At 42.0% G+C, this 17,897-nt stretch overlaps 1 protein-coding gene across 1 annotated transcript in view; it reads right to left on the bottom strand.

The window, feature by feature from the left end:
* The window catches only part of Ano5 (anoctamin 5), a 68,396-nt gene that overhangs the window by 23,631 nt on the left and 26,868 nt on the right, over nt 1–17,897 (bottom strand). Inside the window, exons 7-9 of the mRNA XM_036185118.1 lie at nt 15,579–15,863; nt 8,191–8,304; nt 5,547–5,662 (exon numbers count right to left, since the gene is read on the bottom strand). Coding sequence (XP_036041011.1) covers nt 5,547–5,662; nt 8,191–8,304; nt 15,579–15,863 — 515 coding nt within the window. The remainder of the gene's footprint in view (nt 1–5,546; nt 5,663–8,190; nt 8,305–15,578; nt 15,864–17,897) is intronic.

Below are 17,897 nucleotides of genomic sequence, written 5' to 3'. Positions count from 1 at the left end.
AATACACACTTTTTCTTTCTCTCTCCCTCATTAGAACACAAACAGGAATCTAAATAATCATAAGATAAAATAAAAACAAACAAAGCAGGATAGGACAAAACAGAGAGAAAAAAATAGTCAAAGAAAAAAGCAAAAGAAACACACAGACACTCACACACACACACTCACACACACACAGACACACACACAAACTCACACACACAGGGACACTCATACACACACATACTCACACACACACAGACACTCACAGACACACAGACACTCACCACACAGACACTCTCTCACACACACACAGACACTCATACACACTCACACACACACAGACACTCATACACACAGACATTCACACACACACACACACACACACACACACACACACACACACACACACAAACACACTCTCACACACACAGACACACACACAAACACAGACACTCTCTCACACACACAAACACAGACACTCTCACACACAGACACTCACTCACACACACACACAAACACACACACACACAAACACTCACACACACAGACACACACACATGGAAAACACATAAAAACAAAGTCAGAAACCATAATACATAAGCAAAAGACCTGTACAGTAAAAATAAATAAACATAAAAAACTAAAAATGCTGTCAAAACACTGTGAGACTGAAAACCTCCAAAAAAATACTGTAGAGCTGGTTTGATACTTACCGCCAGGCAAAGGGCCTGCCCTTAAGGACGGTTTGTGCACCCAGTGAATCTCTATTGGAGGAAACTAACTTTTCCTTTATAGTAGTTATCAACTGTATATGATCTCTAGGTTAGGAATTGGGGCTCGTGCCCCATCCTAACACTTGGACCTTGTCTGCCCTGTGCAGGACCTGTGCAGGCTGCCATGTCTTTGTGAATTACCCTGTCCAATGGTATTGCTGTGTTTACAGGTTCTTGTTTCCTTGGTATCATCCACCTGCTCTTACAATTTTTTTTTTTTTTTGCCTCTTCTGCACAGTTCCCTGAGGAATTTGATGGAGACATCCCATTAGGGACTGAGTGTTTCAGGGTCTCTCACATTGTGCAGTCGTGGGTCTCTGTATTTGTTCCAATGTACTGCAGAAGGAAGGTTCTCTGATGATGACTGAGCATGACACTGATCTGTGAGTGTAGCACAGTGTCATTAGGAGTCATTTTATTGCTGTGATCCTTTAGCAGAAAAGGAGGATCTAGTTTTCCCCTAGGCTCCTGACCTGTCTACTGTCAGGCTCTTGGCCATTTTGGCAGTGTTGAGCGTGGATTCTCTCTTGTTGAGCGGGCCTTTATTCAAATCAGACCATGGTGGTTACTTGGACAACTTTTGAGCCTAGTTTAAAATGACCACTTTCATCTCCCTTTCACTTTTCAAGAATAATCTTCCTTGATATTGAAAATCTAAAAGGCCTGTAGGCCTATAATTATTATTAAAATAGTCTCAATGTAGGAAATTGCTGAACCATTTCCTAAATGGGAGCAAACAAGAATTTATTGTTTACAAAATGAGGAAGCATAGGAAGTATTTTTCCTGACCGTGGACTTGATGGATAAACTTAAAAGCACAGAGTAACAACTAGCCTTTGTTACACAACTCACATGCTAAGCAAGTGTCTTAACACCAGGCTGCAGTCATGGCCCACATCTTACTTTTCTTCCTTTTTGTTTGTTTGTTTGTTCTTTGACAATCTCATACATGGAAAATGTACATTCTGATTATTTTAACCCTCCTTTGTAACCTTCATCCCAACTTTACATCCCCTGCCCCCATTCATGGCTTCATTGGTGTTGTTTTCTGTGGTTTTGATTAGTCTCAATTTTTTTTTTTTTTTTTTGGTTTTTCGAGACAGGGTTTCTCTGTGTAGCTTTGTGCCTTTCCTGGATCTCGCTTGGTAGACCAGGCTGGCCTCGAACTCACAAAGATCCGCCTGCCTATTCCTCCTGAGTGCTGGGATTACAGGCGTGTGCCACCACTGCCCGGCGATTAGTCTCAATTTTAATTGAGAGTGTGTATGGTCTTTGTGTTTGTGCACAGAAGGGCAATGCTCACAGAGGCCGGAAACAGGCACTGGATGATCTCATCTGAAGCTACAGGCGGTTGTCTCTGGATCTGCTCATATGTGGGTGCTGGAAGTTGAACTTGTGTCCTCTGGAAGAGCAGCAGATGCTCTTAACTGCTGAGCTTTGCTCCAGCTTCTGTTGAGGTTTTGACACAGGACCACACAAAGCTGGCCAGACTGTTCCTGAGTTTAGACTGTACCTCAGGCAGGCCTTGACTTGTGATCCTCCCCCCAAAGCCCCTCCCCCACTCCCCCACCTCCCACCCCACCCCCCACCCCCATAGCCACTTGAATAGCTAGGGTTATAGACCTGAGCCACCAGGGGCTGTTCCAACTACATTTTATTTGAGGGCACTGAAAGCAAAAGGCACCTCATTTGTACTATAGTAAAAATGTAGATGATGGAAATATCATTTTAATATTAAGTATTAAGACATTAACCTTTTCATTATTTGTAACAAAAATCTAATAAGAAATATTTAAAAGACTCAAACACACAAACATTCCTTTCTTCTAAGTCCTTTTATAAAAGGGGTATGTATATTGTGTTTCTTAAGATGTTCATTTTCCATTGGGGAGCTCTGACTCGTACCATCTATATACCCTCTGTAGACAGAGAAGGTATAGTAGTGATGTCTGTGATGTGTGTGAAGAGGTCTATTTATTATTTCCACAATGAAATAACATGAAAAACATTAGGCAGAAATGATTGGAATAAAGCCTTGAGGAATCAATGAACAAAAGTCAATATCTATTCTGAAATAATTACTTTGCATGTAAGTTCATTGGCATCTGAGGATCAGACACTCCACTGCTATGGTATTATGAACATACCTTAGAGTCACTGCTGATCTATTTGTTCTACATTATTTAGTATGGAGCAGTTGTCAGTTTTGTCTCTAAGCATCAAGACAGGAACAATAGGCACATGAAAGAGAAATTACAGGAAGCTGTGAAATTGTAAAGGAAAAGGTGCTGACAGAGCACATGCAACTGGAGATGAAGACACCCGTGACAGCAACTCTGGCATTAATATTTTTCTTAGAATATGAAAAAGTTATCACTGAAAATTGCAGAAAAAAAATTAAAATATCTGGACATGGTATAGAGTTCACATGAGTTGTGTGATATTTGAGACAGTAGGATTATGCATTGGAATCCTCTCTATTTGTCCTCTCTCCATATCCAGTCACCCACCAGTTTCCATAGGTCTGTCATAAAGATAGCTTTCTAACTGTCCTGGTAAGGGTTTCCATTGCTATGAAGAGACACCATGACCATAGCAACTCTTATTAAAAAAAAAAAAAAGTATTTAATCGGGGCTTGATTATATTCAAAGGTTTAGTCTATTATCATCATGGTGGGAGGCATGGCAGTACACAGGCAGACATGGTAGTGGAGAGGTAGCTGAGAGTTCTACATCTCAGCAGGCAGCAGGAATAGAGAGACACTGGACCTGTCTTGAGCATTTGAAACCTCTAAGCCCATCCCCAGTGACTCATTTTCTCCAAGACCACTCCTGCACTAACAAGGCCATACCTGCTAATTCCCTATGTACCTATGGGGACCTTTTTCATTTGAACCACATTCCACTCCCTGGCCCCCATAGATTTTTAGCCACATCATAATACAGAAATGCATCCAATCCAACTTCAAAAGTCCCCTTAGTCTATCAGTCTCTACCCTGTTTAAAAGTCTGTAAGGTCTCTTCTGAGATTCATGGCAATTTCTTAACTGAAATCTCCTATAAAATCAAAATGAAAAAGTAGATCACATACTTCCAATATACAATGGCGCAGAATATAGAGTACTATTGCAAAATGGAGGAAAGGGAGCATAGCGAGGAAAAACTGGAGCAAAGCAAGACCGGAACCCAGCCAGGTGAACTCCAACCCTGCATCTCTGTGTATGTCAAATGCTCTTAAGCTCTCCAACTCCTTCCAGCTTTGTTGACTTTACCTCACTTCTTTCTCATGGGCTGGTTCTACTCCCTGTTTCCCTGAAAATATCCCACAACTCTGGCATCTCCTTGGGTTCTTCAGGCAATTGAGGCTTTGCCTTCATAGCTTCACACAATGGCCTCTCTGGACCTCCATGCAGGGACACCCCTGACACAGGCCCAGCTTTCCTTAGTCACAAATGGACATTCCATAACCTCTTTCTTCTACCCTTGACTCTAAAGCCAGAAATACATGCCTGAAACTGCCAAGTTCGACTGCTTGCTGGATTTGGAACATGGCTCCCTCATTCAAATACATTTTCCTCTGCTTTCTGTTTTTGATGATTTCCTTCACTGCCTAAGCCTGGCTGTCCTGAAACGCACTCTGTAGATCACACTGGCCTTAGACTCAGAGACCCACCTGCCTCTGCCTTCTGAGTTCTGGAAATAAAGGTGTGCGCCACTATGACTGGTCCTAAACTTTTCTTTAATCCCTTTTTCCAAGATTCCCGGCGGATGACTACACACAGGTTTCCTGGTGTGCTGCTGTCATCCTTAACCATAATTCTCTGATGAGGCATCTGTTATACCTTCTTGTCAGAGTCTACATTATCACCTAAATCTCTCTGATATTTTAGATAAATGTACTTTATTGATATGTTTATTATACACATTTCCAGGCTGTACTATGTCTTTAATCAAATACACTCTTTATATTGTGTGTTCTGTCTGATCTGAGAAGTCTGTGCCCCATTCAAGACATAGAGATTCTTCTCTTCTATACTCTTAATTTTTTGTTTTGATACTTTTAGCTATGTTATGTATTTCTCTGATTAATTTAAATTTATATTCATATTTGTGCACAGGAAATGGTCCAGATACACATCTTGTACATGTTTATCTACCTGTGTCAATTTTGTTTACACTCACAACTGCCTTTTTCTCACATGGCCTTCTTAATCACCTTTGCTGAGAATCAAGTCATTATTATATATGAGTCTATTTCTGAGCTCTCTTTTTTATTATAGTTCTCATTTGGAACCAATTTCAAATACACAGAAAAGTTATGAGTAATTAAAGAACATTGACATATAGCCTTTTATTCTATTATTTATTGTGCATTGATTGCATGCATGTTTAAAATTTTAAGATTATAGAACCAAGAACTGTACAGATCTCTGAGGTCAACACATCAACATTTACAGGCTACTTTCTCCTATATTCTATATTCTTTTACTGGGAAGTAAAACAAAATTAGGATACTTAAACTAAAATGTAGACAAATCACATCATATTTTCAAAGGAAATAAAGCATCATTTCCATGTTGAAGATGAACCCCATAGCAATTCAGTACCATGACCAAGTGTGTGTTGCTTATACAAAGCAGGAATTAGGCTGATCATGTCCTGGCTAAATGCTATGTCTTGACCCTTGATAGCCATTAATAGTAAAGAGAGGGACTATGAGACACCATCACAAAAGCAGTGAACAGAGCTTACTGTAGAGCTTCTAATGGCCACAATGCTAAATGTACTTACCGAATCAAATCTAAAGGTTGCTCCTTGTAAAAGTAAGAAAACCGAGCCCAGTTCTGGCGAAGGATGTACCTCTCGTTGATGTGAGTAGGAGTTCTTGATGGCTTCCAGTACTGGCCCTGTGCACAGTTAAGGAGAATGTAAGAGAAGAAAGCAAGAGACACAGCTGATGGGGAGGAGCCTCTCTGGACTGGCAGCCAGTGGACAAAGGTGACACCATCTTTTACTGAAGGATTTCCAATTTATATTCCACTCATATGAAATAATTTGCTAACATTATCCAAAAACCCAGTCAGAATGATTTATTTATTAAGTTGGCCTAGTAAACAAAGTGCCACTTATACCAGTAGCTGTTGAACCCATTAAAAAATTATATGTACTTAAGGACTGCTGAGGATAGAGTGAGTATCCAGCTTCAAGTTTAACACGAGTAAAGATTTATGATAAAGTATGATATTTTATATCCTACTAATTCAAGCTTTTTGTTGTTCTGTAGGTAACACCACTGACTTTGGAGAAGTGAAACTTGACAGTGTCCTTAGGGTGGTATTTGGGGATAGTATAAAACACCACTCTAAAAAGCACACAAGGCAGACTGTGGTGGCATACGCCTTTAATCCCAGCACTTGGGAGGCAGAGACAGATGGATCTCTGTGAGTTCGAGGCCAGCCTGGTCTACCAAGTGAGTTCCAGGAAAAGGCGCAAAGCTACACAGAGAAACCCTGTCTCAAAAAACCAAAGAAAAAGCACACAAGAGGAATCCCACCACTTCCAAATTTACAGATGTCAAAGATAGTGATGTCTAGCTGCTTCTAAACAACTCAGCGCTATTCACTTCCAATAAACAAGGAAGGCTGTGCTGAAAGGCTGTATGTACAGGTTAAAATACCCCAAGACCATGGCAGGAGATGGATTTATAACAGGGCAATGGGTTAAAAGAATCAATGTCTTGCAGGTAAGTAAAAGAACAAAAATCCTCAACATGTGCAAGACATAATCACCTTTATAAAGAAAGACAGACACAGAATGCCCGGCAACATGTGTACTCATCTAACAGGATCTTTGTATATTATTGGTATCTTGACTCTGTAATCCCCACACAGTTCTTCTCTGGAAGATTGTGGCCCTCTTGGGGTGGGAGGCAATAGAGAACAGACATTTTCTCTTCCTTTGCATTAAAGGATCTCACGTGAGTTAAAAGGGGAAATGCTTCTATGAAATTGTTGCTGCAGCCTACAGGAGATCATTGTCATCCTTGCAGAACCAACTTACAGTCCTATTTCACAGTGCTGATTGGTTGGTTGCAGTTTAAGTCACGTGGAAAAGCTTGGCTGAAGGCCTTTAAAAGTCACTTCTAATGAGAGACAGAAAGGCTGTGGACTTGAATGGAAGGAGAGGTAGGAAGGATCTTGGGGGACTTTGGGTGAGGGAAAACCATGCCAGAATATAGTGTACAAAAGAAATCTATGTTCAATAAAATAAAAATAGGAAAAATACCACTTCAGCAGAGCAACCATCAAACAACCAGCACTCAAAATGGAGAAAAACCTCTCTCGTTTGTTCTCATGGAAATATCTGTTTCTTCCCCTTGCTGAGGAAATACATCATACAAAAGTCTTTTCCAGCTAGGACAGAGCAACTGAGACAGAAATGAGATCCAACAGATGGTCTCAAAGTAGAATAGACATCTCCAGCTACATGGTTTCTACCATGAAGCCATGGTGAAACTGAATGTGCTTCACCATTCAAATGCAAACGTCCCCTCCCAACTTCCCTCCCCCCCACCTCTCCTCCCCCCCCCCAAGGTTGCCAAGCTATTATCAGGCTTGACAACTGGGTTTAACACCTGGAACAGTTACTTCTTTGTGGAACGTGTAAGGCCCTCTATTTTTGTGCATTGAGTCATCAATCCCAAAGAAAAAGTCTTTGGAATTTTGGTTGTTAGTGGAAATACTTCTGATGACTGACATCCTCAGCACCCCCAGCTAGACATCTGCTTCATTTTAGGTAATCCCTGATCTTCGAACTTGGTTTCACGGTTGTGTAAAAATAATGGCCAGCAAAAATGTTTTCCCTGTGACTGAAGCCAGTTCTACATCTGATGGATAAGCATGAGTGCATTTACTCTTTAAAAAATTCAAAATCTATGAGAAAAAGATATGATAGAAATTTCTGAGTAATTTCTTGTGGAGAGGAAAGACAGCAGAAGCAGTGAAGGGTAAGGTTTTTCAGCTCTCGACTATTGTTCTGACCTCTTGGCTATTAATTCTGCAGTTGGCTCTGTGTTTCTTATTTAACAAGATGGTTACATCTACAAACATGTCATGCATTTTTTTTTAAATGTAACTACTATTTCCAGAATAGCTACTAATGAAAAATATTGTGTGCAAATACAAATGACCATTAAAAAGACTTTGCATTTGAAATGCCAACACGAAAAATGAACTGAGAACACGTTAGTTAGCCTTGCTAGTGCACATCTCCAGCTGGAAGCAGGGAATCCGGAAATTTTCCCATTGTGAAGGAAAACTAAGCAGCTCAGAAAGAAATCGAAAGATATTGGACAATTGCTCCACTGCCCAGGAAGTCAGGCTCTGACTGTGAGAGGGGGAATGGGCTCGGCATTACGGAGGTCACTGATACTCACATCGTGGAGTGGATAGGCAGATAAGTACGTGCTGGAGTTCAGCAGTCTTTCGATCCCAATCTTTTTCTTCCCCTCTTCTACTCCAAAAGGGCATCGTGACAGAATATAGTAAACCTGCCAGGGAGGTACCAGGAGAAGTCAGCACATGAACCCCAACAGGGAAGCATGCAAGGACCTCAGCACATCAAATCTATGCGGTAAAAGTGCAGGGGCAAAGCACACTGAACCTATCAGCCAAGTGTGAAGAGAACTCAGCACCCTGTGGAACTTCATGCCTTTTCACACTTGGGAAATCACAAGTGAACGGTGTCTACTCTGAATGGACACAGGCTCTGACTGCAGAAGAACACTTGTCTTCATGGGCTGTGAGAGACATAGACAATTCATTCCTGGGTTCTGACAATACCCCCATGGCCTTGCTGGGGGCCTGGAGTGCATGAATCATCATTTATTTTTCTCCTCTTGTCTCAAGTTCCTCTGAGGTGCTCACATGCCACAGCTCTTTACTAGAACCGGCATTTCAGGTACCATTATAATAGTTCACCTGAAGAAACAGGAGACCAAATTGATAACAGCCAGGCTGTTTTCAGTATTTCTTCAGCCAATCACACTGATGATCTATAAGGGGCCTTTGCCTGACATCAGCTTGTTAAATTTATTAACTTAAGTTGGTCCCGTGTTGTAAGATATTTTGTTTGTGTTCTGGCAAATAAAGTTTGCCTAGAGATCAGAGGACAGAGCTAGCTACTAGTTAACCAAGAGGCCAGGCAGTCGTGGCACACACCTTTAATCCTATCACTTGGCAGGAGGAAGCAGGAAGACTGGGAGTTCAAGGCCACCCTGGGTTACACAAGATTGAACCAGTCTAAATGATAAACCGAGCCAGGTGGTGGTGAGGCACACCTTTAATCCCAGCACTAGAGAGGTGGAAACAAGGAATAAAAGGTGGGTGGAAACAGGATCACAGCCCCATTTCTTCTGAGGATTCATACAGATAAGAAGTTTCGAGTGGCTGCTGCTCTGCTTCTCTGATCTTTCAGCTTTCACCATCCATCTGACTCTGAATTTTTATTGTTAAGACTTACTAGGTTCACGCTTCAGTAATGTCTCTTCTACCACTTTCTTTCTAATCACCTCTATCAGCTTTCTTTTTGGTGTTTCCTGTGGTTGTATTTTTATTAATTCGCCTTAATCTGCTTTGTCCTCCAGGACCTTGTCAGAATGCCTCCTTTTTCAGCTTTCTGATTTCCGGCCTTCTGTCACTGTGTTAAATACAATGCCCAGCCCTCTTCTCTCACATTTCATTTCTCATAGACTCATGGGGCCTATGGTGGATATTCTCCAAAAAATTGTAATCATCCATCTTAAGGGCACCTAATATTCAGTCTTGCTAATGTCAGCTTGATGGTTATGAATCATATGGTAAAAAAAATAATTTTATATGCTTTGACCTTAGAAAATGGTCACCAAGGTAAGAGCTCTGCCTCGGGCATTAACAAAATAGAAAATTTATTCTAATGTGCATTGAAATATACAATACAGAGGTAACAAGTTATACATACTGTTGTCAAAGAAAATCTGGACCTGGCTAAGAATGGCTTTATTCAGAAAGATTGTTGTGGAGGACAGTGGCCACTGCAATGGGAAGGGCATCTAGCCAGATCTGTACCCATCAGGAAAGGCAGAGGGCTGTTTGTTCTCTTATGGAGAGGACAGGAAGGTTTAGGGAAACTCTATGCTAATGTTCCTGTTCACTGTGGCTCAGGGTAGCCCATGGTCAGGTTCCTGAGAGGGTCAGAGAAGCATCATCCAGTGGGTAGCCTTGACCATCGAGAGTGCTTTCTTCTGATGGGTGTAACCATCTGCTAACCATCTGTGAGACAAACCAGGAATGTGGAATGAGTCTGTTGTTGGCCTTTGTTACTAAAACGTCTCAACAAAGTGAGAGATGTGAGCATGAACACGGCTCCAAAACACCTGAACTTTCTCTGATGCCAAAAAAGGAATTAATTCTCACTCTCTTCTTTTCTGAGGACACTCTTTAAGAAAATTTGCATTTATAAATAAATGACTTCTTCTTTGAGATAAACAGAAGTCTAAGCAAAAACCTCAGTAAGCCTCTCCTCACTGTTAGAAACTATAGTTGTCATGAATTATTACGCACACCTCGTGGGAGTGGAGGGAGGGAGAGAGAGAAAGGGGCAGAGCTTTTCCTTAAGAAGAGGCTTCTGTGTCAGGATGCATGGCGGCCCCAAGAGGCGGGTCGGAATATTAGCAGTAGTATTCAATATTTTAGCCCTATTTCCTCTAAATGTGGAAGGCTGGCAATGGACAAACTAAGCTGGATATCTCAAAGACTTGAGAGTCCGTCCAATGGTGACCATGTGAGATAGTGTTAGGGAGTCAAGGTGGTGGTGAGGTGTACATGGTATCTTTTAGGTTAGCTGAGGGAGAAAGGTATCTACAGCAAGCAGGTCCCAGGAGAAGCACAGGGGGACTGGGTGGGTGCTTCTTCAGCTGTCCTTGCTTTTGCAAATCACAGAACTTGTGAAGCTCAACTTTGTGAGCATTGATACAAAAGAGAAAGCTGATAGAGGTTACTGTCAGAATAGCAAGCATCCACAGCAATCATGTTTTGACTGCCTGATATTCACTCTCACAAAGGACTGACAGCCACCACACCCTTACATAGAAAGTGCTTCTACAGTGACATCTGCCTCACACTGATGCCATTTTCTTTAATAATTGTAGTGAATAATGATTATTGTTTCAAATATGTAATTATTTCAATTTTCGTTCTCATCTTTGTTTCAGTCTCTGAATATGCCCATGGTTTACTATGGTATGTGTACTACAGACATAATGCTCTGCTAATGTATATGCATATGTTCCTGATGTACACATATGTGTGTACATACATACTCTGAAGAAGTCTTATTTTTTTTAAGTTGACAAAATATGCTTTAGTTATGTTCAAAGCTGCCCCATGAAGCAGAAAGTTGGATGCTCTCTGTAATTGCTCCAAGTTGGTGGACTATACATTTGAGAAGAAATAGATATTTTTCTTTTACCACGCACAAAAATTAACTCCCAGTGGACAGTAATCCTCAGCCTGGAAAGCAAAATAATGTGAGCTTCTCACTCACCACTGTTTACCTCACTACTTAACATACTGGGACTGTTGGCAGAGCTTGGTCTGTTGAGACTCCTAGAGCCTCAATCCTGGGGCTTTTACTCTAAAACTCCTGGTGACCATATTTGGCCTCCACAGCAATTCAAATCTGCCTCAGGCTCCACTTCTGGTTCTGGCCCACCTGTTCACATCTGCAGTTACTTTCCCCACTGAAATCTTGTGCCCTTCAAGTCAACTGGAATCAATTCCTTTTGAGTCTTTCATGATTTTAATATTTGATCTCCTCCAATGAGCTGTGAATGTTTTAATGACATCTAGGATTGTGAATCATTTCCAGAAGATTTTCAATTCATCAGAATGATCACTATCTCTCTCAGCTGTAGCCTTATAAAACACATTTGTTGCATCAAAGGGACTGAAACTCAGTGATCCACAGGCTGATGAATGCAGGTCTTGCTAGCAGCATGAAAACAAGTCATCTCATGCTTCTTCTCATTCTGAGCTGCAGGGAGCCGAGCTGTATTATTCTTGAGGTAACAAGAGGAATTGTTTTCCTGTGAAGTATATTTTATCTGTGGGTTAACATTTTCAGTTCAAGGCAGATGTGCTGGCCCTGGGCTTTGTGGTTCTGTTTACAGAGCACAGCGGGAGGTACTCTAGTACAGTTCTGAACCACATTAGGATGTTCAGAATCCCATGTGAGCGCAGGTTTCGATTTAAAGTCATCAACTGCCTGAGCCCCTAGCAAAACAGTCAGTGTGCCCTTTGATGCTCTGAAGCCAGCAGCATCTCCACTCCTACAGTGAAGTCCTAGAGGACATGTCTGATGTTGGAAGACATTGCTGGCTTGGTCAGAGGCTGGAGTCTTCTCATGGTCTGGCAGCTCACTCATTAGGTTGGCCACATGGAGCTCCCTCCCCCCAGCAAAGCCTCCTGTTCTCTACCTGCCCTTATCTGGAGAATGTCCCTGGGCCTGGAGGACTGACCTTATTTAAAAGCTGTTTCTAAACCACACGCCCAAGTCATCTTTAGCCAGACTCTCGGCACAGAGCCCTGCTAAGAAGGCTTGTGCTAGGAGCTCTGCCCTAGGCCCCGACTGCCACAGACTAAGCCTTGGGATAGGAGTGTGCCACTTAACGCAGATTAGGGTTTGTCCCAGGCTCTCTAATCCTGTATATTCCTTATACTCTGGAATAAAATTGGCCTGATTTACCAAAATTTGTCTCCCAGAGGGCTGTCTCTGTGCGTGCTCAAGGGCAGCCAAAGTTTTCTGACTCTTTCCCCTCTCCACTTGGTGGCCAATAGGCCCAGGGGGAAAGCGCACCCCCACAGTCTGACATGAAGCTGCTGCATCTACACTGAGAATCTGCTAAGAGCACAGCTGCCTTCACCAGTTCCCTCACCCCACTCAGATCTTGTGGGCCTGAAGCCGTAACTCCTTCCCCAGCACCTGTGACTTCTCCTGTATGGGTATACAGGAGACAGCTTCTTCCCTTAAACCTCCAGAAACCATCTTCACAGGCTTCAAGCTCTCCTGTAGCAAATTCCTCACATTGCTCTGGACTCATAGATTGAGGGTAGGGTCTAAATCTGCGTTAGGTTTTGATGTAAGGGAATGTTGGCTTAAAGGTTTGGTCTTCTATCCAGACTACAAAATGCTCAGCCCTAAGGCTGAAAGGCTGTCTTATTGTATGTCTGTCAACTGCAGTACACTTCCAATTTCCTTCAAGAATTGCTGCTTGGTGTCCAAAATTTGATGGACAGGCACAGGCGGTCTAGCCACCGGCCATTTGCTGGCTGCATTTCACATACCTTTCTTATTAAGCTTTCTCACTCCTGGCTTTTGATTCAAGTCTAGGGACTTGGACTGGATCACACAGAGAGGCCACCATGACACTGTAGACCACAGTGTTTTGTCTCAGGGAAGAGGGGTCCTAAGGGATGCCCGAGAGATGGGGGAAATGCTGGTCAAGGGGAGAGTCAGAACATATCCAGCATTCTCTATCCCTCCATCTTTTGTGTGTATGATTATTGTTTTCTTGGGTTTATTTATTTATTTACTTATTTACTTATTTGTTTTGAGATCGGGTCTTAACTTTATTGCTCAGGCGTGGCTAGAGCTCACTGTGTAGCACAGGCTGGTCCCAAACTCTTGATAATCTTCCTGCCTCAGCCTTTGAAGGGCCAGAATCCCACGTGTGAACCACCAGGTCCAGCAAGTTCACTTCATTACATGGTCCACATGTGATGTTCACAGAGGATTCTAACAGTCACACAGATACACAGAGATACAGAAGAGTTACATACAGTTGGAAAATGCTGTTTACAGAGCTTCTCAGGGCAGGGCTCCACCAATATTCAGAAGACATGGTGTCTGCGAAGCACAGCCAAGTGGCATATGCATGTACTATAGCAATGGAATGTGTCTGCCATAGGTGGACAGGAGGCTGTTGCCCTTCCTTAGTGTGCTCTAAGAACCAGCTCTGTCCTTATGGCCAAAGTGACATCAAATTCCTTAATTGTTTCGCTCTCCATGCAGATGCATTAATCAGACATTCAATTTAAAACTCTCGCTAACTGTGTAAGCCTTTTTGCCCATACATGTGGCTAAATCTACAGCTTCATTCATGCCGAAAAATTCCGTCCTTTTTCTACTATGACGGTGTGTGCATACATATAAGTCATGGGGAAATCTCTAGATTGGACTTTATGTATGTGCATCACATGTATGCATATATAAATTCTTACTGTGGTGCTGGAGAAGATGCTTTCAAGTTGGGAGTCTATCCTGTAAGGTGCTCCAGTGATCTATTCAGTGTGTCCATACACAGACTAAAATGTTGAGTGGGACAGGAAGGAAGGGATGCTTTCTACACCAGCCTTCTAAATAGTGAGCATGGTGCTTCTATTCTGCAGAAGGAAGGAAGTCCAGACTTCTCACTTAGAAAACATGCTGGCAAGGTTTTTTGGTGACAACAAGAAGCCAAGGGTGTGGCGAAGGAATGGCATCCTTTCTCATGCTGAACAGCCTCCTGGTCCATCTTTTTAGAAGGTGGGATGAGGCCTAAATACAGCGCTTTGTATACAATAGGCTGGCATTCTGCCAATGAGTAGCATCCTCAGTTATTATCAGCAAATATTTAGGGAATATGTCATTGACTAAACTTTCATAATAGCACAGGACAGTAGTAGGATCTCTGCTTCCAGAGAAGCTATCTTATTTAGGAAACAGCAGCATTCTGGCTTGAAAACAGGCCTTCTGAAACAACAGTAGGGCCTCTTTATTTCCCGAAAGGTGCTGCTTTGAAGTGTTGGTCTTTATCTTTTAATCCTGGTGGGAAAAGAGAGGTTTTTTCCCCCCAATTCATATTCAATTCGTATTGTACCAAAATTCTAGGAGCTACACTTTGTTTGATATCTCTGTGAATTTAAATAAAAAATATTTGTTTAAGAACTGGGCAGAAAGTGGAATGAGTCATCTTTTCTACTTACAAAGGGAGAGTGTGTGGTTTTTAGGGGGACAGGTCTGTAGTGGTTGAGACTCAAATGGTGCAATTAAAACACACACACAAACAGGATACAAAGTACAAGAACAACACAGGACCACATTTTTTCTTCTGAAGTCAGGTGACTAATGACCGTGACAGCCACTCCTCACTGAACACTTGCTGTGTGTTAACTGCTGTCCAAACTTTCTGCAGATTTTCACTTAATTCTCAGGGTAACATAAATGTGTGTGATCTCCACCTAACACAAGGAAACAGCAGCATGTGGGGCTTTCCGTCATCAGTTTGCAAGACCTAGGCCTGCAGAAGGAGAAGAAATATTGCAGACAGGGCTGAAGACAATTGTCATAGAGGAGAACATGTCTGAGGCTCCTTGAAGCCTACCTACATATACAGAACTTTGAATATTCAGACTGAATTAAAGTGATCGACGTCCTCTGACTTTAAACTTACAAAATCTCATTTGAAGATCAGTTTACAGTGACGAACGTTTGGGCTGCTCTGGGGTTACAGAATGCCTTTTTCATGGTTGTGCCTACCATCAATCACTTGCTCTTAAACAATATTTGAGAAATAGGGATCTTATCAAGTTAAAACTGGACCTAACAGGCTTTCAGCCCTGCATAGTGCTATCAGATGATTATATTATGCTATACCCAGGAAAACTTTATTACTGAGCCTGTACAAGCACAAAAGCTCAGAGTTTACACACCACACATGGAAAGGTGCCTAAGGCCTTTACTACTTACGATTCTGTTTCTCGTCGAGGATGGAAAGAAAGTAGCCTGGTCTTCGATGAGGAAGAGATCCTGACGGTATCTGCTAAACTGAGCCGTGATATAGTCACGGTGAGGATACTTCACAGTGGCTGGGAGCTTCACAGGTCCAAGCATGTAACTCAGGGGTGGGTACTTTGGCTCCTGGTTGTCACTCCACTTAATAGGCATCTTGATCCCCAGTACTTCAGCATAAGTGACTAGGACCTCCCACGGGGCGTGGATCTTCACAAAAAAGGTTTTTCCATCTTCAGAGTTCTGCATAAAAAAAAAGAGACCGAATGAAAGTTAAAAATTAAAGAAACAAAACTCAAAAATTTCAATTTAATCAATTTTCAGCGAAGTTTTTAGGAAATGAGATTTCTCTACGAGGAACTTGTAAACATTCTTTTATGAGTTGCCCTGGCCATGGCATCTTACCACAGCAAAAGAAAAGAAACTAAGACATGTGCTAACATAGGAATAAACATATATACATTATATGCATGTGTATATATGCATAACACAGGGAGAGAGAGAGTCACAGAGACACATGGAAACTGAGAGAGAATTTCGTATGAAATATACTTCAGGTCTATGGCTATACTATCATGAATATGCTCAATGTCATCTAAAGTATACTTCAGTGTGTCTAGTTCACTCGGCACTAAATTGATTCACAGCTATAAGTTACGGGAATTGTGTCACCAGTCCCGAGGGCCAATTGGGAGGAGCGTTTTGGTCCAAGAAGTGGGGTTTTCATTGAATATGGATGTGACTGTGGGAAGAGGTAGCTCTTTCCTGCGAGCAACAGTGGGTGTTAGAGGTGGCTTGTGACTTGGCTCCGGTTCCCTTTTTTGTTCTTTTATATTTGTGTGTGGATTTCGTTTGTTAATAAAAGTAAAGAAATAATTTTGCATCTGGTGCCCAACACAGCCTTGCAAGAAAATTCAAAACTGTGTCCTTCATGGTGGAGGGTGATCATTGTTCCCCCACCCCTGTCTTCCTGAAAGGCTGCTTTGCTGTCCAGTGGAGGGTGCACACCCCACCGTGCCTTCCAGCTTTCCTGTTTTCTCAGATGCGGACTCCTAGCTCACCGCTGCTACCCCATACATGTTCTGCCAGGCATGCACAGGTGCTGGAGCAGGTCCTGGTCCTGCTGCCTCCTGCATCTGCCCCAGCATACGGGGGCTTTTCCGAACAGGCACTGGGACAGAGTATGGTCCAGCCACCTTGAGCGTTCACTCTAGCTGCTTGCTGAGCCTGAGCTACCTTTGGTGCCGCACAGGCTCCACCTGCTGGTCAAACCTCATCACTCCATCTCTGTTATCCAATCTTCTGAGGACTGGAACTGGTGAGACACTTGGGAATTTTTAAATGGTAAAGAAGGCTATTAAATAAATTAATTTAAATAAAAAACAATTAAAAAAGAAAAGGGGAAAGGACAGTCTTAAAACTTTAAGATTGTTAAAAATTGACTTGTTAAAAATTGGAAATATCATAATGCAGGGAATTAGGACCCTGTTCACTGTTACTATGGACATGATATAAATAGAAAAACTAAATGAGGAGATAAACCACTTAGCTGGGATCGATACAATGTCGGTCATAATTATTATTAGTCTGGGAATTCATATTTTATCCTTAAAATTTAATAACTGTGCCAAATATGAGAAACTGACTGATAAGATACAAGCCTTAGAAAAGGCTACTACTGATAGTATACTAGCCCTACGAATAATTACTAAGGAGAATAATACAATTTCGACTAATAAGATAATAAAAGCTTTAGAAATATTTACTGATGTAGAGAGTAAAAAGGTGACTGATAATATGCAAACTGTAGAAAAGCTTACTATTCAAAAGATAATAGCCTTAAAAAGGCTATTACTGATAATATGCAAGCCTTACAAATAATTACTGAAGAAAATAATACCATTTTGACTGATAAGCCTTAGAAAAAACTATTAAAACAGATAGTAAAATTATTCAGATATGCCAGGTGATGGCGGTGGTGGTGGCGGCGGCGGTGGTGGTGGCGGTGGCGGCGGCGGCGGCGACGGCACATGCCTTTAATCCCAGCACTCAGGAGGTAGAGCCAGATAGATTTCTGTGAGTTTGAGGCCATGGGAAAACCTATAGAGACAACCAAACCAAACTAGTGGGAACTCATGAACTTTAGACCAAAGATGTAGAGCCTCCATGGGACTGGACTAGGCTCTCTGCATAAGTGAGACAGCTGTGTAGCTTGGTCTGCTTAATAGGCACCCTGGTAGTAGGATCACGATCCATCCCTAGTGCATGAGCTGGCTT

This window comes from Onychomys torridus, chromosome 1 (assembly GCF_903995425.1).
Source record: "Onychomys torridus chromosome 1, mOncTor1.1, whole genome shotgun sequence".
Lineage (NCBI taxonomy): Eukaryota > Metazoa > Chordata > Mammalia > Rodentia > Cricetidae > Onychomys > Onychomys torridus.
Note: the sequence above shows the minus strand (reverse complement) of the source record. Positions and strands in the feature narration are given on the sequence as shown.